At 46.9% G+C, this 17,464-nt stretch overlaps 1 protein-coding gene across 5 annotated transcripts in view; it reads right to left on the bottom strand.

The window, feature by feature from the left end:
* Window positions 1-301: 301 nt before the first annotated feature.
* The window catches only part of HAUS1 (HAUS augmin like complex subunit 1), a 590,023-nt gene continuing 572,860 nt past the window's right edge, over window positions 302-17,464 (bottom strand). For all 5 annotated transcript variants that reach the window (XM_069626901.1, XM_069626902.1, XM_069626903.1 and 2 more), the window contains one exon: window positions 302-737. In XM_069626901.1, coding sequence (XP_069483002.1) covers window positions 663-737 — 75 coding nt within the window. In that variant the 3' untranslated portion in view covers window positions 302-662. The remainder of the gene's footprint in view (window positions 738-17,464) is intronic.

Here is a 17,464-nt window from a genome sequence, read left to right as displayed (position 1 = left end):
ATGGAGTGAGGGGTGGAATGAAAAGTTATCAGGGGTAGCATCGATTCCTCAAGAGTGAATTTTCAGATGGTTTTGCTGTGAGTTATTGCAGCGCTACCAGTCACAATGCTGGGCTATTACTAGACAATTTCAAGAGCTTGTCAGGCATCCGAGGCCCCATAGATATTGGAGCTTTTCAAAGAAAAGAGTAAGGGACATTCCCCAGTGATGTCATACACCTATAATCCTGAAAGAACCTCTTGTCCCAGATGTCACATTTATATCAAATTTGCTAAAAACAATCTCAAGCAAGCAATACCAATCAGGGTTGAAGCTTTTCGGTTTATTTATAATGCAAGATGGATAAAGTCAGGTTCCTAACTGCCTTGCAAATCAAGCATGTACTCGCACTAAGCACATATTTCAACGGTATATTAGAAGGCTATTGACAAATAATGAAGCCAGTATGAAAGGTCTGATTGACCAGTGAATTAGATATACATTTATTTACAAAATATTTTTATCTGAAAAATTGGATCATCACTAGCAGAGCCTATAAGTGAATGGTACTAAATATATATAGATTGCAATACAAATTATGTTCAAAAGCACTTATGAGAACACGTCTATCAGTCTTTGATCAATATTCAGTTTCTTTACACCAATGTTGCTCCTTTGGGAAATCACCATTTGACTTGTTTATGCTCTGTACTCCGCATCACCTCTATCTTCTCCTCAAATTCAGCCTCAATGGCCGCCTAGGGAAATGAGAAAAGTTTAGCAGAAATGTAAAAAAGGCAGTGCTACTATTGAGGAAGCAAAATATTAGTTTTCTATGCAGTAGAGATTAGGCTTCATTATTTTCAAAGGCAGCAAAGCCCTCTGTTGTAGTCTTAAACCTTCGTATCTGTTAAGGACTTAAGACTGGCCAAAGGAGTGCCATAGATTGCTTACCCCTGAGCAGCCAAAGAGAATCAACCATTCTGCACAATTCATGTTGCTTGCTTCAAACTGACAACCAACAATTTTAGCTCCCTAGAAAATGATTAAAGATGTACGATTCTACAACTTTACTCCAGAAGCCCCCCCTAAAGGAACATCTATTCACTAAGTGAGCTTGAAATACCAAATTGCTCAGTATCCACAATAGGGTGTGGAGGATGGCAAGGGACAAGTTACTTACCTGTAACTGCTGTTCTCCAGCATGGGCCTGGCATGGATTCACATGCTCATGAATATTCCCTGTCAGGCTGGGAATACTCAGTAAAAGAAAAAACAGTTTCACTTTCACTTACAAACTGTATTTCTCCTTTCACTGTCCTATGCGTCATACTGCCTCCATCCAATGACAGTCCTTTCCCCAAACCCCTCCTCTGGTAGCCATCTTTAGATTCACGTAAAGTGGCAGTACGAGCAAGAAGAGCGGCCCGAGTAGGGGACGGAGGGAGAGTTAGCATGTGGATCCATTAATTTACTTAGATTTATATAGCACGCAGATAGCCTTGGGCATTGAGACACCGTTACATGTGATGAGCTTAGTTGCATGGAGCATCAGAGACGCCTTTGGTGTCGATACAGATTATTTGCATGCGTTATACATTTAGGCAGGCAATATAAGTGAGCAGGCAAGCAATATTGACAGCGTGGTATATATGTATGCCAGACCCATGCTGGAGATCAATAGTTAGAGGTAAGTAACTTGTCCCTTTTTCCAGCATGGGGGTCTGGCATGGATTCACATGCTCATGAATAAGGGATACACAGCCGTACAACATTACACAATAATGGGAGGTGGCAGGGCTCAACAGAAGCAATCAACTCTTACCTCTGGAACAGACTCGCCTCAAGCGAACAGGTTGCATAGCACTGATTGGCCAACTCTGGACTCCTCCCTGGAATCCCTGTCGACGCAGTGTGCGTGGAACTTCACGTAGTCGCCCTGCAGCTGTCCAGCAGGGGCACACCAGACAAGCACGCCGTAGTTGCAGAGATCGCTCTGGTGGAGTGGGCTCTCGGACGGCCGGGCAACGGTCGGTTCGCCAACTGACAGTGCATGATGCAGCCGGAGAGCCACCTTGAGATGGAAGCCTTGGACAAGACCTTCCCATGGGGTTCACAGGACCAAAGTTCTCGAACAGCTGAGAAGTGAGAACATCCAGCAAGTGCAAGGTCCTTTCAGCTGGTGACAAAGGCTTCTGGAAAAAAACATGCAACACCAAAGGCTGTTGAGGTGGAATTCTGACAGAACCTTTGGCATAAATGAGGGGTGCGTCCGCAGCACCACCCTCGATTCATGTAAAGACTGGTAAGACTGGTATGGCTGTTTGTAGGATGGGGCCTGGATGTCACCTACCCTCCTGGCAGAGGTGATGGCCACAAGGAATGCCATTTTCCACGAGAGGAATTCGAGAGGGGCCTGATGTATAGGCTCAAATGTGGCCCCCATGAGTCTTGTCAGCACCACGTTAAGTTCCCACGCCGGGACAGGAGCCTTCACCGGCGGGAAAGATCAAAAAAGTCCTTTGGTCTTATCGACTCGTCAAGGAGTTCCTCAAAGTGAAGATCTTCCTGGAGACCCGGTGTAGTGGGAGATAGCTGCCATATGAATCTTGCTAGACGAGTGTGCTAGACTGGCCTTGGCCAAGGAGAGCAAGTATGGGAGAACTTGCGGGCAGTCACCCTCAGCGGGGTAATCTTTTGCAACCGGCAGCACGTGGCAAAACGCTTCCACTTGTGTCCGTAGCACTTCAAAGTCGACGACACCCGGGAGAGGATTTCTCTGCACACTGCAGGCAACTCATATCCACCAAACCCTAGGGCTGCAGGAGCCAAGCCTTCAGCTTCCGCGACCCTGGGTCAAGATGTAGGATTGCACCTCCTTCTCTGGTGAGAAGATCCGGGACTACTCGCAGCTTGACCGGGGGTGACGCCGACAGATGGTCTTGATACCAAATCTACCTCAGCCACACCAGGGCAATGAGTATCATCCTGCAGTGGCGCTGTCAGAGTGTGTTGATGACTCTTTGTAAGAGGCAACAGAGGAAACGCATACAGAAACCGGCCTTCCCACGGGAAGGATAACGTGTACCCCATGCTCCTTGGTTGGTGGAATCTGCTGGCAAACTGCTGGCATTTGGAGTTCGCCACCATCGCAAACAGATCAATCTGGGGCCTGCCCCACTTGATGAAGATGCAGTCCACATGGTCCTGGCAAAGTTCCCACTTGTGGCAGGAGCGTAACTCCCTGCTGAGGTAGTCTGCAATGGTGTTCTTGACTCCTGCTAGGTGAAGAGGAACGAGGAACATCTATTGACCGACAGCCTAGTGCCACAAGTACTTAGCTGCCTTGATGAGCGCTGGGGATCAAGTGGCCCCCTGTTTCCTGGTGTAGAAAATTGTGGTGGTGTTGTCTGTGAAGATCCTCACCACCTTGCCCTTCCGAGATGGAAGGAACGACTTGAGGGCCCAAACTCGTAGCTCCAGGATGTTGATATCGAGGTACTTCTCTAGCAGTCACAGGCCTCTGGCGTGTAGACATCGGTGTGGGCCCTCCAGCCTTCCATTTAAGCATCTGTGGTGATCGTCCCCTGGTATGGAGGGTTTTGAAACCCTGTGCCCTGGGCGATGTTGGAGCCGATGGCCCACCACCTTATCGCCCGAGAAACTCCACGTCGAGAGGGATCTTGCCCGCCAAGCTTCCAGATACCTGTATCCAGCGAATGTCCAGGAACTCCTGAAGAGATCTCATCTGTAACCTGCAGAGCCGGATAACGTAGATGCAGGATGACATCATGCAGAGCAACAACTAGATGGTACGCACTGTGGCGGTCTTCATCGACAACTGCCGCTGCACCGTCCCTTGAATGGCTGCTACCCTTTCCTCTGAGGGTGACGCCAGGCAGGACATCGTATTGAGTCTGGCTCTTAGGAACAGCGCGTTCTGCGATGGTATAAAGCAGGACTCTGGATAGTTGATGGAGAATCCTAGATCAGTTAGCAGCTGGACGGTCGCCTCCGTGTATCTGACTGACAACTCTCGCAAGCAGGCCCGGATGAGCAAATCGTCTAGGTACGGGTATACATGTATCCCCATAGACGCAGATGGGCTGTCAGTGGCGCCAGGCATTTCATGATTACTCTGGGGACGGACTTCAAGCTAAAGGGTAGGGACTTGAACTGGTAGTGCAGTCCCTGCACTACGAAGCGTAGAAACGTTTGGCGTTTCCTGTGAATGAGGATTTGAAAGTAGGTGTCCTCCAGGTCCAGCAACGTCAAGAAGTCCCCTTTTTTTCAGTTGGCTGAGCACGTGTTGCAATGTGACCATCCTGAATTTTTGGGACTTGAGGTATTTGTTCAGACATCGTAGGCCTAGAATGGGCCTCCTGCCCCCTGTCGTCTTTCTGATCACAGCTAGACTCCAGAGCCCTGGAGTCACTGGGGAACCAGCTCTATCGCCCCTTTTCGCAGCATGGCCCATACCTCCTCCAAGAGTTGAGGGATGTGCTGCTCCCGACGGGCCACCAGAGGGATCCGCAGACGCCTGCTTTGGAACTCCAGAGTGTGTCCTCAGGCAAGAGCATCCAGCACTGATCTGTTGGTGGTGATCTTTTCCCACTCGCTTGTTAAGTGACCTCAATTCAGCACTCCAAGTCAATGCCGAGTCTGGGATGCCCAAGGGAAGCCCTTAATTATATATATATTATTAATTATATATTTTTATGACAAGTTCATGAATACGGATGATAAACCCTTGTATAACGCCCCTCTCTTTGAATCCCCCTGACCTCACTGAGCCAAGAGTAGGTTTGTTTTGCAAATTAAAAGATTTATTGAAAAATTAAACAAGATATATATCACACTTTTATAAATAAATAATATTTGATAGCACACTTATGAATATGACAGTGATCAACAATGGATAATATTACACTAGCACACTCTTAATTACGAGTTGGTATAGAGAGGATAAAGTAGCTGAGAATGCTTTTATGGGTTCAAGGAAATGCAATGATGGAAAAGAATGCAGCACAGAAATAACTGAGATGGTTTCCACAAGAGATAATATGATCACTTTTTCTTTTGACAATTCACTCCCCCCCTATGCAATATAAGGAGATGGAAGGGGAGCACACAATTTTCAGGAATACAATCGAATGCAATACCAATTCAGTTCCCCCCTAGCAAGCTTAGAGCAACAGGGATGATTTTAAAACACAGGCAAAAATACTTTAAATGTGATTTGCAACGAAGTGAAAAATATGCTAAAAATTATTTTAATTTCCTATAGGAGATTCAGGGTAGGTGATAGCTACTTAAGATTGGTTCAGGTCAACACTATCAGTGATTCATGAGGGATTATCAGGTTGAAATCGGATTTCAGCAATGCAAGCAAGATACAGCGATTTTGACAGGTGGAGAAATTTGATTGAAATTGCAATTCGCGGCACTTTTTCCGAGTGCGTCGAGCGCGAATACGGACAAACTATAAGGAGTAGAAAGTTGAGGATCTTAGCTTTAAAATGAAAGTTAAATCTCGTTCCTAGCACACGCGGTTCAAAATATACGGACGATTTTGTGGAGGTATATTTTCAGAAATAAAGTAAAGCTCAAATTGACAACTGACACTTTCACAGGTTTGAAATCACAGAATGGACACGATTTCTATGCAGTTCTAAATAGGTGGAAATGGTTTGAATTAGATTATTTTAAACTAAGAGATTGGTTCTGCACAGTTCTGGCTGGATACTGTAACGCTCACCTGATTCCCGTAGAGGCGCCGGTCTTGACTGGGCGTATACCGTATCTTCACAGGTGATGTGCAACACACGGCTGGCTCTTTGGGCTGGACCTCTGTGCACTGTATGTCTGACTTGAAGGGTAAGATGTCTGCAGATAGAAAATATGGGATTAAGGAACTGGGTTATTGAATGTCTCTCTCTTCTTCTCTTTCTCTTCTCCTGTAGAACCCCAAAGGTTAACGCTCTCACCTTAGGTAAGTGAACGCCGTGCTCTCCATCTGCCTCGGGGCAGGGTCCTGTAACCAGTTTCTTTACTGGATAAGGGGAGCAGGCCTCTTGACTTCAGAGGACTGCTGTCCGTCGTTTACTGCACGAACGGTAAGTTTCGAGTAACTCTAATGTCTTTAAAGTCTTTAGTAATGATGTTTCTTGTTTTGCAGGGTTCCGGCGATGGCGGATGACGGGCTGAAGTGAGTTGAAGATGGAGCCCGTGTGATGAATAGAAGCGCCTGGAAGCACGTAAGTAAGCGCTTGTTGCCTGCTTCACGATGCGCTCTGTCTTTTTATTTTGCAGGTACAAGTTCGGAGCGGCTGCAGGGTACCGGAATACCCACTGGGTTAGATGTGGAAAGGAGTAATGGCACGTGAGTATTAAAGTTCCCCAATGTCTTTAAACGCACCTTGTTTTGTCTTTCAGATGCGGGATGCAGCGCTGAAGGCCTCCGGAGCGTGCGAAGAGTTGGTAAGATTTTGTCTTTCAGATGCCGGAATGCAGTGTGAAGACCTCGGGAGCGCACGAAGAGTAGGTAAGCCTTTGTCTTTCAGATGCCGGAATGCACCGCGAGGCGTTGGTGACAGCCGATGGACCAGGTAAGTGAAGAGCTGTCACTGAAGACCGTATTGCTAACCTGTTCTTTCTTGTCTTTATAGGTGTTGCTGAAGACTGGATTCAGGATGGTAAGCCTTTTTCCTTAGGCCCAGGATCAGATGCAGAAGACACGATGAGCGTTCTGCTGCAGAGGGTGCAGAATAACGCAAAGCAAGATTCATCCATCGGGTGTGGTTTAAATAGCCTCCTGTAGTGCTTAGGTGTCTCCTTCCACAGCCACGCCTAGGTAAGAAAAGAGTTCCTGCTTTCCAGAAGAGTTCCAGTGTTCTGAATCTAGGGAGTGGCTCCTGCCCCACCCAACAGGAAAAGTAGTTCCAAACAGAAGAGGATCAGAGGCTCAACTGGCAGGCAAGTAGGCAGCATGGTCTGCTGCAGGTAAGTCCACCCAAGCATTATGAGCCCGGCGCTTCCAGTGCTGGGACTGGGCATATTTATGAGCCTGGTGCCACTGGCGCCAGGACTGGGTCCAAGGCAGATGGAGAGCACAGCGTTCACTTACCTAAGGTGACAGCGTTAACCTTTGGGGTTCTACAGGAGAAGAGAAAGGGAAGAAGAGAGAGACATTCAATAACCCAGTTCCTTAATCCCATATTTTCTATCTGACCCTTCAAGTCAGACATACAGTGCACAGAGGTCCAGCCCAAAGAGCCAGCCGTGTGTTACACATCACCTTTGCAGATACGGTATACGCCCAGTCAAGACCGGCGCCTCTACGGGAATCAGGTGAGCGTTACAGAACGCAAAGCCTACCACAAAACTCCTGTCCAGGCGCTATGGAAACCTCGGATACCGACCAGCTAGCCCAGTTACTTGGGGAACTAAGGGCAGAAGTGCATGTAGCCCGTCAGGAAACGAACGCTCTAAGAAGGGAACTGATTATTTCCAAGGAGCGAACAGATGATCTCGCTAGACAATTGCTACAGTCACAAGCCGGACAGACCCCGTTACCCGCATCTGGGGGAAATCTTCCTTCTACATCCTCCATGAATCCAGTGCAGATCAACCTACCTGGGAATGTACCTCTGGCTCCGCCCGAACGATTTTCTGGTGACCCAAAGAGGTTTGCAGTATTTATCAATCAGTGCCGGTTGCATTTCTTATGCCGGCCAGCAGCCTTTCCAACTGATCAAGCTAAAGTAGCTTTCGTGCTTTCGTACCTTAGTGGCAATGCGGCAGACTGGTCGATCCCTCTAGTAAATCAAGATGATCCGGTCCTCCATGATTTTCAAGCTTTTCAGCTCAGTATGGAAAAACTGTTCGCAAGACATTCACAGGGGCAGGCCTTGGACAATGAGCTTCTTTCGTTGCGACAAGGTAATCAAGACCTTTTGGCTTATATTGCGTCTTTCAACAGACTGATAGTGGAAACTCAATGGCCTGAGGACAAAAGGATTACGCTGTTTTATAGAGGTCTACGTGGAGAGCTCAAAGATGTGTTAGCCCAAGTAGTGAATCCCCCACAAGATTGTTCGGACTATATAGACTTAGTCGTTCAAATAGATCACAGACTGCAGAACAGGAAGGCCAATCGTTCCAAGTTTGATGCTCGAGTATTTTCCAAACCGCCAACTCCTTCCAAAGGAGTAGACCCCGGGGAACCCATGCAAATAGGGGGTCTGAAAGGTCCTCTAACACAAAAGGAGCGGGAAAGGAGAAAACAGTTGCAATTATGCCTCTATTGCGGAAACTCAGGGCACTTTCTTCGAGACTGTCCGGTGAAACCTGCCAAGAAGGCAGTAGGAGCTGCAGTTACCAAAGTTACAAACTCTGAGCAGGGAAACGACCTCGCCCGACAAGAATAGAGGTCCTCTTGCCGAGCATAAAAACCAGTTCCGTGACCTCGCATTTCGTGATACCTATGGTCCTCATTAGCCCTGATAATCCGGATTGATTACATGCAATTGAAGCTTACGTCGACAGCGGTGCCATCGGCAATTATGTGGATCGTGAAATGGTTTTGAGGATGAATCTAACTCTTTGTCCCAAGGCTGTAAAGGACGTCATTACTACGGTGGATGGTACGGAGATAGCCTCCGGGCCAGTAACGCATACCACTCAAGAGGTGACGCTAGTAAGTCAAGATGGACACCATGAGAAGATCGTGTTCGATGTGATCAAGGTCCCTCAGTTTCAGATTATTCGAGTAATACCTTGGTTAGAGAAACACAATCCTCTGATCGATTGGCGAGCAAGAACGGTCCAGTTTCCAGAATGTGTCTCTACTTGTCACCCTCCACCTGGTGTTGCACTGGCAGCAATTTCTTCAGAGACTCCCCAGTTACCTCCCGAATACCTAGAATACCAAGATGTTTTCCGGAAGGATCAGGCTAAATCTCTACCTCCTCATAGGTCTTATGACTGCCAGATAGACCTGATACCTGGATGTACTCCTCCTTGTAGTAGAATTTATGCCCTCACCGAGCCTGAGAACCTTCACCTTCGACAATACCTGGATCAATACCTGGCAAATGGGTTTATTGGTCCTTCCAAGTCCCCTGCTTCTTCAGCTTTGTTCTTCGTTCCAAAAAAGGAAGGAGACCTTAGAACTTGTATAGATTATCGCTCCCTGAACCAGATCACCGTTAAGAATAGATATCCGTTACCTTTGATCCCTGAACTCCTGGACCAAGTCAGAAAAGCATGCATATATACAAAGCTGGATCTTAGAGGAGCTTACCACTTGGTACGAGTAAAAGAGGGCGATGAATGGAAGACGGCCTTCCGCACCAAGTATGGGCTATTTGAATATCAGGTCATGCCCTTCGGACTTTGCAATGCCCCGGCCGCCTTTCAATATTTCATGAACGATGTCCTCAGAGAGCTCATAGATGTGTGTGCTGTTGTTTACATTGACCACATCCTCATTTATTCTTCATCGGAATCTGAACATCGGAAACACGTGAAAATGGTCCTCGAAAGATTGCGTCAACACAAACTTTTCCCTAAATTGGAAAAATGTGTTTTCAACGTGACTGAAGTTGAATTCTTGGGATTCATATTATCACCTGGCGGAGTGCGTATGGATTCAAAGAAGGTCGATGCAGTTCTCAAATGGCCATCACCATCCTCCGTAAAAGGTGTGCAAAGCATGTTAGGCTTCGCTAACTTTTACCGCAGGCTTATCCCCGAATTCTCTCGAATAGTCCAGCCCATCACTGCCTTGTTAAAGAAAAACAAACGTTTTGAATGGTCTACCGAGGCGGAACAAGCTTTCCAGAATTTGAAGACTAGATTTATCTCTGCACCGATCTTAAAACATCCTCGCCCAGAACTCCCCTACATCATTGAAACTGATGCTTCGAGCCTTGCCATGGGGGCAGTTCTATCACAAAAGGACCCAGTAACCAATCAGTTGCATTCCGTGGCATTTTGGTCCCGCAAATTCTCGCCTCCTGAAATCAATTACACTATTACTGATAAGGAACTTCTAGCTATCAAGTCCGCCTTTAAGGCTTGGCGGCATTATCTTCTGGGGGCCCGACACACCGTTACTGTGATTACAGATCACCGAAACCTGCAATATTTGAAAACCGCAAAAGCCCAATCCTCTAGACAACTCCGTTGGGCATTATTCTTTGCCGAGTTTGACTTCATAATTACCTATCGACCTGGTACAAAGAACGGTAAAGCTGATGCCCTTTCTCGGATGGGAGTGGAAGAACACTTGATCAACCCTAAACCTGTACCAATCATTCCCGAACAAAGAATTCTGGGTGTAATCGCCACAGAATCCATAGAGGAAGTTCAGGATAAGGCCAGGCAACTTGTAACTCCAGCAGACATACAGAATTGGAATCTGCAGGGAAAGGACTTTGCAGTAAAGGACAACTTATTGTATTTCCAAGAACGATTATACCTACCCAGCACAGATTTACAGAAAAAAGTAATCTCTTGTTATCACGATTCTTTAATGGAAGGACATCCCGGTATGGCCAAGACCTCAGAAAAGATCAAGCGCTACTTCTGGTGGCCGTCTTGGAAAAAAGATATCAGAGACTTTATAATGTCCTGTGGAGTATGCGCCCAAAACAAGAGTCAAAAGGAAAGACCAGCAGGCCTCTTACGCCCTATTGACATCCCACCTCGCCCTTGGCATACGCTTTCTATGGACTTCATCACCGATCTACCTCCATGTTCCGGATACAATACGATTCTAGTGATCGTGGACTTATTCTCCAAGATGGCGCATTTCATTCCGCTCAAAGGCTTGCCAACAGCAGCAACTCTGGCCCGAGAATTTCTCGAAAACATCGTCCGACTGCACGGTTTTCCTTCGGTTCTAATTTCGGATCGAGGTAGTCAATTTATTTCTCATTTTTGGCGAAGTTGCTGTCGGTCGGCTCAAATTGATGTGAGACTATCGACCAGTCACCACCCTCAGACCGACGGACAAACCGAGAGGACCAATCAAACTCTGGAACAGTATTTACGCTGCATGCTGCAACAAACTGAAAAAACTTGGAAAGACATCCTTTGGATAGCCGAATATGCCTACAATAACTCTGTCCATTCGGGAACTGGGAAAACCCCGTTTTTTCTTTTGTACGGCAGTCACCCTCGAACCTCGGAGTTGGATCCCCTCCAAGATCTTCAAACACCAGCAGTAGACTACCTGCATTCTACAATCACCCAAGCCTTTAAGGAAGCTGTTTCTCACCTTCAAAGGGCTAAAGAACAATACAAGAAAGGAGCAGATCAACATCGGAAGGAAGCCCCACAATATCAAGTAGGGGATCAAGTCTGGTTATCCACCAAATATCTACCTCTAAAAGGGCCACGCACATTCAACCCAAGATACCTTGGTCCCTATTCCATCACTACCATAGTAAACCCAGTAGCGGTCAAGTTGGATTTGCCCCCGCACATGAAGATACATCCGGTCTTCCACATCTCTCTATTAAAACCGGTGCAACCTCAAACCCGACTAACTAAATCTCCAAAACCTATCCTAGTTGATGGAGAACTCGAGTTTGAAGTTAAAAGCATTCTGGACTCCAAGATCTCCAAATCTAAACTATTTTACCTAATTGACTGGAAAGGCTACGGCCCCCAAGAGAGATCCTGGGAACCTGCTGAATATGTCCACGCAGATCCATAACCCAGATCCAAACTGAGGGGCCTTGATCACATCGAACACGATCTTCTCATGGTGTCCATCTTGACTTACTAGCGTCACCTCTTGAGTGGTATGCGTTACTGGCCCGGAGGCTATCTCCGTACCATCCACCGTAGTAATGACGTCCTTTACAGCCTTGGGACAAAGAGTTAGATTCATCCTCAAAACCATTTCACGATCCACATAATTGCCGATGGCACCGCTGTCGACGTAAGCTTCAATTGCATTTAATCAATCCGGATTATCAGGGCTAATGAGGACCATAGGTATCACGAAATGCGAGGTCACGGAACTGGTTTTTATGCTCGGCAAGAGGACCTCTATTCTTGTCGGGCGAGGTCGTTTCCCTGCTCAGAGTTTGTAACTTTGGCAACTGCAGCTCCTACTGCCTTCTTGGCAGGTTTCACCGGACAGTCTCGAAGAAAGTGCCCTGAGTTTCCGCAATAGAGGCATAATTGCAACTGTTTTCTCCTTTCCCGCTCCAGATCCGAGTGCCAACCAGTCCCAATTGGGACCTTTTGGACCCAGTCCTGGCGCCAGTGGCACCAGGCTCATAAATATGCCCAGTCCCAGCGCTGGAAGCGCCGGGCTCATAATGCTTGGGTGGACTTACCTGCAGCAGACCATGCTGCTTACTTGCCTGCCAGTTGAGCCTCTGATCCTCTTCTGTTTGGAACTACTTTTCCTGTTGGGTGGGGCAGGAGCCACTCCCTAGATTCAGAACACTGGAACTCTTCTGGAAAGCAGGAACTCTTTTCTTACCCAGGCGTGGCTGTGGAAGGAGACACCTAAGCACTACAGGAGGCTATTTAAACCACACCCGATGGATGAATCTTGCTTTGCGTTATTCTGCATCCTCTGCAGCAGAACGCTCATCGTGTCTTCTGCATCTGATCCTGGGCCTAAGGAAAAAGGCTTACCATCCTGAATCCAGTCTTCAGCAACACCTATAAAGACAAGAAAGAACAGGTTAGCATTACGGTCTTCAGTGACAGCTCGTGTGATGAATAGAAGCGCCTGGAAGCACGTAAGTAAGCGCTTGTTGCCTGCTTCACGATGCGCTCTAACTGTCTTTTTATTTTGCAGGTACAAGTTCAGAGCGGCTGCAGGGTGCCGGAATACCCACTGGGTTAGATGTGGAAAGGAGTAATAGCACGTGAGTATTAAAGTTCCCCAATGTCTTTAAACGCACCTTGTTTTGTCTTTCAGATGCGGGATGCAGCGCCGAAGGCCTCCGGAGCTTGCGAAGAGTTGGTAAGCTTTTGTCTTTCAGATGCCGGAATGCAGTGTGAAGACCTCTGGAGCGCACGAAGAGTAGGTAAGCCTTTGTCTTTCAGATGCCGGAATGCAGCGCGAGGCGTTGGTGACAGCCGATGGACCAGGTAAGTGAAGAGCTGTCACTGAAGACCGTAATGCTAACCTGTTCTTTCTTGTCTTTATAGGTGTTGCTGAAGACTGGATTCAGGATGGTAAGCCTTTTTCCTTAGGCCCAGGATCAGATGCAGAAGACACGATGAGCGTTCTGCTGCAGAGGATGCAGAATAACGCAAAGCAAGATTCATCCATCGGGTGTGGTTTAAATAGCCTCCTGTAGTGCTTAGGTGTCTCCTTCCACAGCCACGCCTGGGTAAGAAAAGAGTTCCTGCTTTCCAGAAGAGTTCCAGTGTTCTGAATCTAGGGAGTGGCTCCTGCCCCACCCAACAGGAAAAGTAGTTCCAAACAGAAGAGGATCAGAGGCTCAACTGGCAGGCAAGTAAGCAGCATGGTCTGCTGCAGGTAAGTCCACCCAAGCATTATGAGCCCGGCGCTTCCAGCCCTGGGACTGGGCATATTTATGAGCCTGGTGCCACTGGCGCCAGGACTGGGTCCAAAAGGTCCCAATTGGGACTGGTTGGCACTCGGAACCTGGGTTATGGATCTGCTTCCAAGGGAGTTGGGAAAACCCTGACCTTTTGGAAGCAGAGATCATGACAGTACCCCCCCTCAAGGCCCCTCCCAAACCGGGCTTCTCCGGGGGTTTTGGCTTGTCAGGAAATGTTCGGTGAAATCTTTTGATTAGGCGAGGAGCGTGGACATATTCAGCAGGTTCCCAGGATCTCTCTTGGGGGCCGTTGCCTTTCCAGTCAATTAGGTAAAATAGTTTAGATTTGGAGATCTTGGAGTCCAGAATGCTTTTGACTTCAAACTCGAGTTCTCCATCAACTAGGATAGGTTTTGGAGATTTAGTTAGTCGGGTTTGAGGTTGCACGGGTTTTAATAGAGAGACGTGGAAGACCGGATGTATCTTCATGTGCGGGGGCAAGTCCAACTTGACCGCTACTGGGTTTACTATGGTAGTGATGGAATAGGGACCAAGGTATCTTGGGTTGAATGTGCGTGGCCCTTTTAGAGGTAGATATTTGGTGGATAACCAGACTTGATCCCCTACTTGATATTGTGGGGCTTCCTTCCGATGTTGATCTGCTCCTTTCTTGTATTGTTCTTTAGCCCTTTGAAGGTGAGAAACAGCTTCCTTAAAGGCTTGGGTGATTGTAGAATGCAGGTAGTCTACTGCTGGTGTTTGAAGATCTTGGAGGGGATCCAACTCCGAGGTTCGAGGGTGACTGCCGTACAAAAGAAAAAACGGGGTTTTCCCAGTTCCCGAATGGACAGAGTTATTGTAGGCATATTCGGCTATCCAAAGGATGTCTTTCCAAGTTTTTTCAGTTTGTTGCAGCATGCAGCGTAAATACTGTTCCAGAGTTTGATTGGTCCTCTCGGTTTGTCCGTCGGTCTGAGGGTGGTGACTGATCGATAGTCTCACATCAATTTGAGCCGACCGACAGCAACTTCGCCAAAAATGAGAAATAAATTGACTACCTCGATCCGAAATTAGAACCGAAGGAAAACCGTGCAGTCGGACGATGTTTTCGAGAAATTCTCGGGCCAGAGTTGCTGCTGTTGGCAAGCCTTTGAGCGGAATGAAATGCGCCATCTTGGAGAATAAGTCCACGATCACTAGAATCGTATTGTATCCGGAACATGGAGGTAGATCGGTGATGAAGTCCATAGAAAGCGTATGCCAAGGGCGAGGTGGGATGTCAATAGGGCGTAAGAGGCCTGCTGGTCTTTCCTTTTGACTCTTGTTTTGGGCGCATACTCCACAGGACATTATAAAGTCTCTGATATCTTTTTTCCAAGACGGCCACCAGAAGTAGCGCTTGATCTTTTCTGAGGTCTTGGCCATACCGGGATGTCCTTCCATTAAAGAATCGTGATAACAAGAGATTACTTTTTTCTATAAATCTGTGCTGGGTAGGTATAATCGTTCTTGGAAATACAATAAGTTGTCCTTTACTGCAAAGTCCTTTCCCTGCAGATGCCAATTCTGTATGTCTGCTGGAGTTACAAGTTGCCTGGCCTTATCCTGAACTTCCTCTATGGATTCTGTGGCGATTACACCCAGAATTCTTTGTTCGGGAATGATTGGTACAGGTTTAGGGTTGATCAAGTGTTCTTCCACTCCCATCCGAGAAAGGGCATCAGCTTTACCGTTCTTTGTACCAGGTCGATAGGTAATTATGAAGTCAAACTCGGCAAAGAATAATGCCCAACGGAGTTGTCTAGAGGATTGGGCTTTTGCGGTTTTCAAATATTGCAGGTTTCGGTGATCCGTAATCACAGTAACAGTGTGTCGGGCCCCCAGCAGATAATGCCGCCAAGCCTTAAAGGCAGACTTGATAGCCAGAAGTTCCTTGTCAGTAATCGTGTAATTGATTTCAGGAGGCGAGAATTTGCGGGACCAAAATGCCACGGGATGCAACTGATTGGTTACCGGGTCCTTTTGTGATAGAACTGCCCCCATGGCAAGGCTTGAAGCATCAGTTTCCACGATGTAGGGGAGTTCGGGGCAAGGGTGTTTTAAGATTGGTGCAGAGATAAATTTAGTCTTCAAATCCTGGAAAGCTTGTTCCGCCTCGGTAGACCATTCAAAACGTTTGTTTTTCTTTAACAAGGCAGTGATGGGCTGGACTATTCGAGAGAATTCGGGGATAAGCCTGCGGTAAAAGTTAGCGAAGCCTAACATGCTTTGCACACCTTTTACGGAGGATGGTGATGGCCATTTGAGAACTGCATCGACCTTCTTTGAATCCATACGCACTCCGCCAGGTGATAATATGAATCCCAAGAATACAACTTCAGTCACGTTGAAAACACATTTTTCCAACTTAGCGAAAAGTTTGTGTTGACGCAATCTTTCGAGGACCATTTTCACGTGTTTCCGATGTTCAGATTCCAATGAAGAATAAACGAGGATGTCGTCAATGTAAACAACAGCACACACATCTATGAGCTCTCTGAGGACATCGTTCATAAAATATTGAAAGGCGGCCGGGGCATTGCAAAGTCCGAAGGGCATGACCTGATATTCAAATAGTCCATACTTGGTGCGGAAGGCCGTCTTCCATTCATCGCCCTCTTTTACTCGTACCAAGTGGTAAGCTCCTCTAAGATCCAGCTTTGTATATATGCATGCTTTTCTGACTTGGTCCAGGAGTTCAGGGATCAAAGGTAACGGATATCTATTCTTAACGGTGATCTGGTTCAGGGAGCGATAATCTATACAAGTTCTAAGGTCTCCTTCCTTTTTTGGAACGAAGAACAAAGCTGAAGAAGCAGGGGACTTGGAAGGACGAATAAACCCATTTGCCAGGTATTGATCCAGGTATTGTCGAAGGTGAAGGTTCTCAGGCTCGGTGAGGGCATAAATTCTACTACAAGGAGGAGTAGATCCAGGTATCAGGTCTATCTGGCAGTCATAAGACCTATGAGGAGGTAGAGAGTTAGCCTGATCCTTCCGGAAAACATCTTGGTATTCTAGGTATTCGGGAGGTAACTGGGGAGTCTCTGAAGAAATTGCTGCCAGTGCAACACCAGGTGGAGGGTGACAAGTAGAGACACATTCTGGAAACTGGACCGTTCTTGCTCGCCAATCGATCAGAGAATTGTGTTTCTCTAACCAAGGTATTCCTAGAATAATCTGAAACTGAGGGGCCTTGATCACATCGAACACGATCTTCTCATGGTGTCCATCTTGACTTACTAGCGTCACCTCTTGAGTGGTATGCGTTACTGGCCCGGAGGCTATCTCCGTACCATCCACCGTAGTAATGACGTCCTTTACAGCCTTGGGACAAAGAGTTAGATTCATCCTCAAAACCATTTCATGATCCACATAATTGCCGATGGCACCGCTGTCGACGTAAGCTTCAATTGCATGTAAGGTGAGTTTTAGGCTCTAGGAACGGAACCTGCCAGTGCTAAGCTCCAATTATGCTGTGATTGCGATTTTGGGCAAGATCACAGGAGCGGTTTTGGGGTTTAGCCTAAGCCCCAGTTTGGTAAATTAGAAAAGAAAGGTTTGTTGCTCCCGGATATCTTGCTTGTAGTTTGTGAAATAATTATTTCTGACACCTTAGTTAGTATGAATTACTTTGTTTATTGTTCGTTGTTTTTCTGGGTGATTTTTTCTTTTTAAAATACATGTGTTTATGAAAAACACTCTTTGGAACTTGACAAGCAAGTTAGGTCAGCCGACACGTGTTTCGACCTTACGGTCGTTCTCAAGGCTGAACAATATTCAATTAGTGACAAGGTAGTGACATATTACATTATTTTCAGCAGTGGTGTTTAAGGTGATGTGCAAGCATAGCGATAGGTAGTGACATAACAAAAACACGTTGATATGTCGATATACAGAAG

Source organism: Ambystoma mexicanum, chromosome 6p, assembly GCF_040938575.1.
Source record: "Ambystoma mexicanum isolate Mex_15411 chromosome 6p, UKY_AmexF1_1, whole genome shotgun sequence".
Classification (NCBI taxonomy): domain Eukaryota; kingdom Metazoa; phylum Chordata; class Amphibia; order Caudata; family Ambystomatidae; genus Ambystoma; species Ambystoma mexicanum.
Note: the sequence above shows the minus strand (reverse complement) of the source record. Positions and strands in the feature narration are given on the sequence as shown.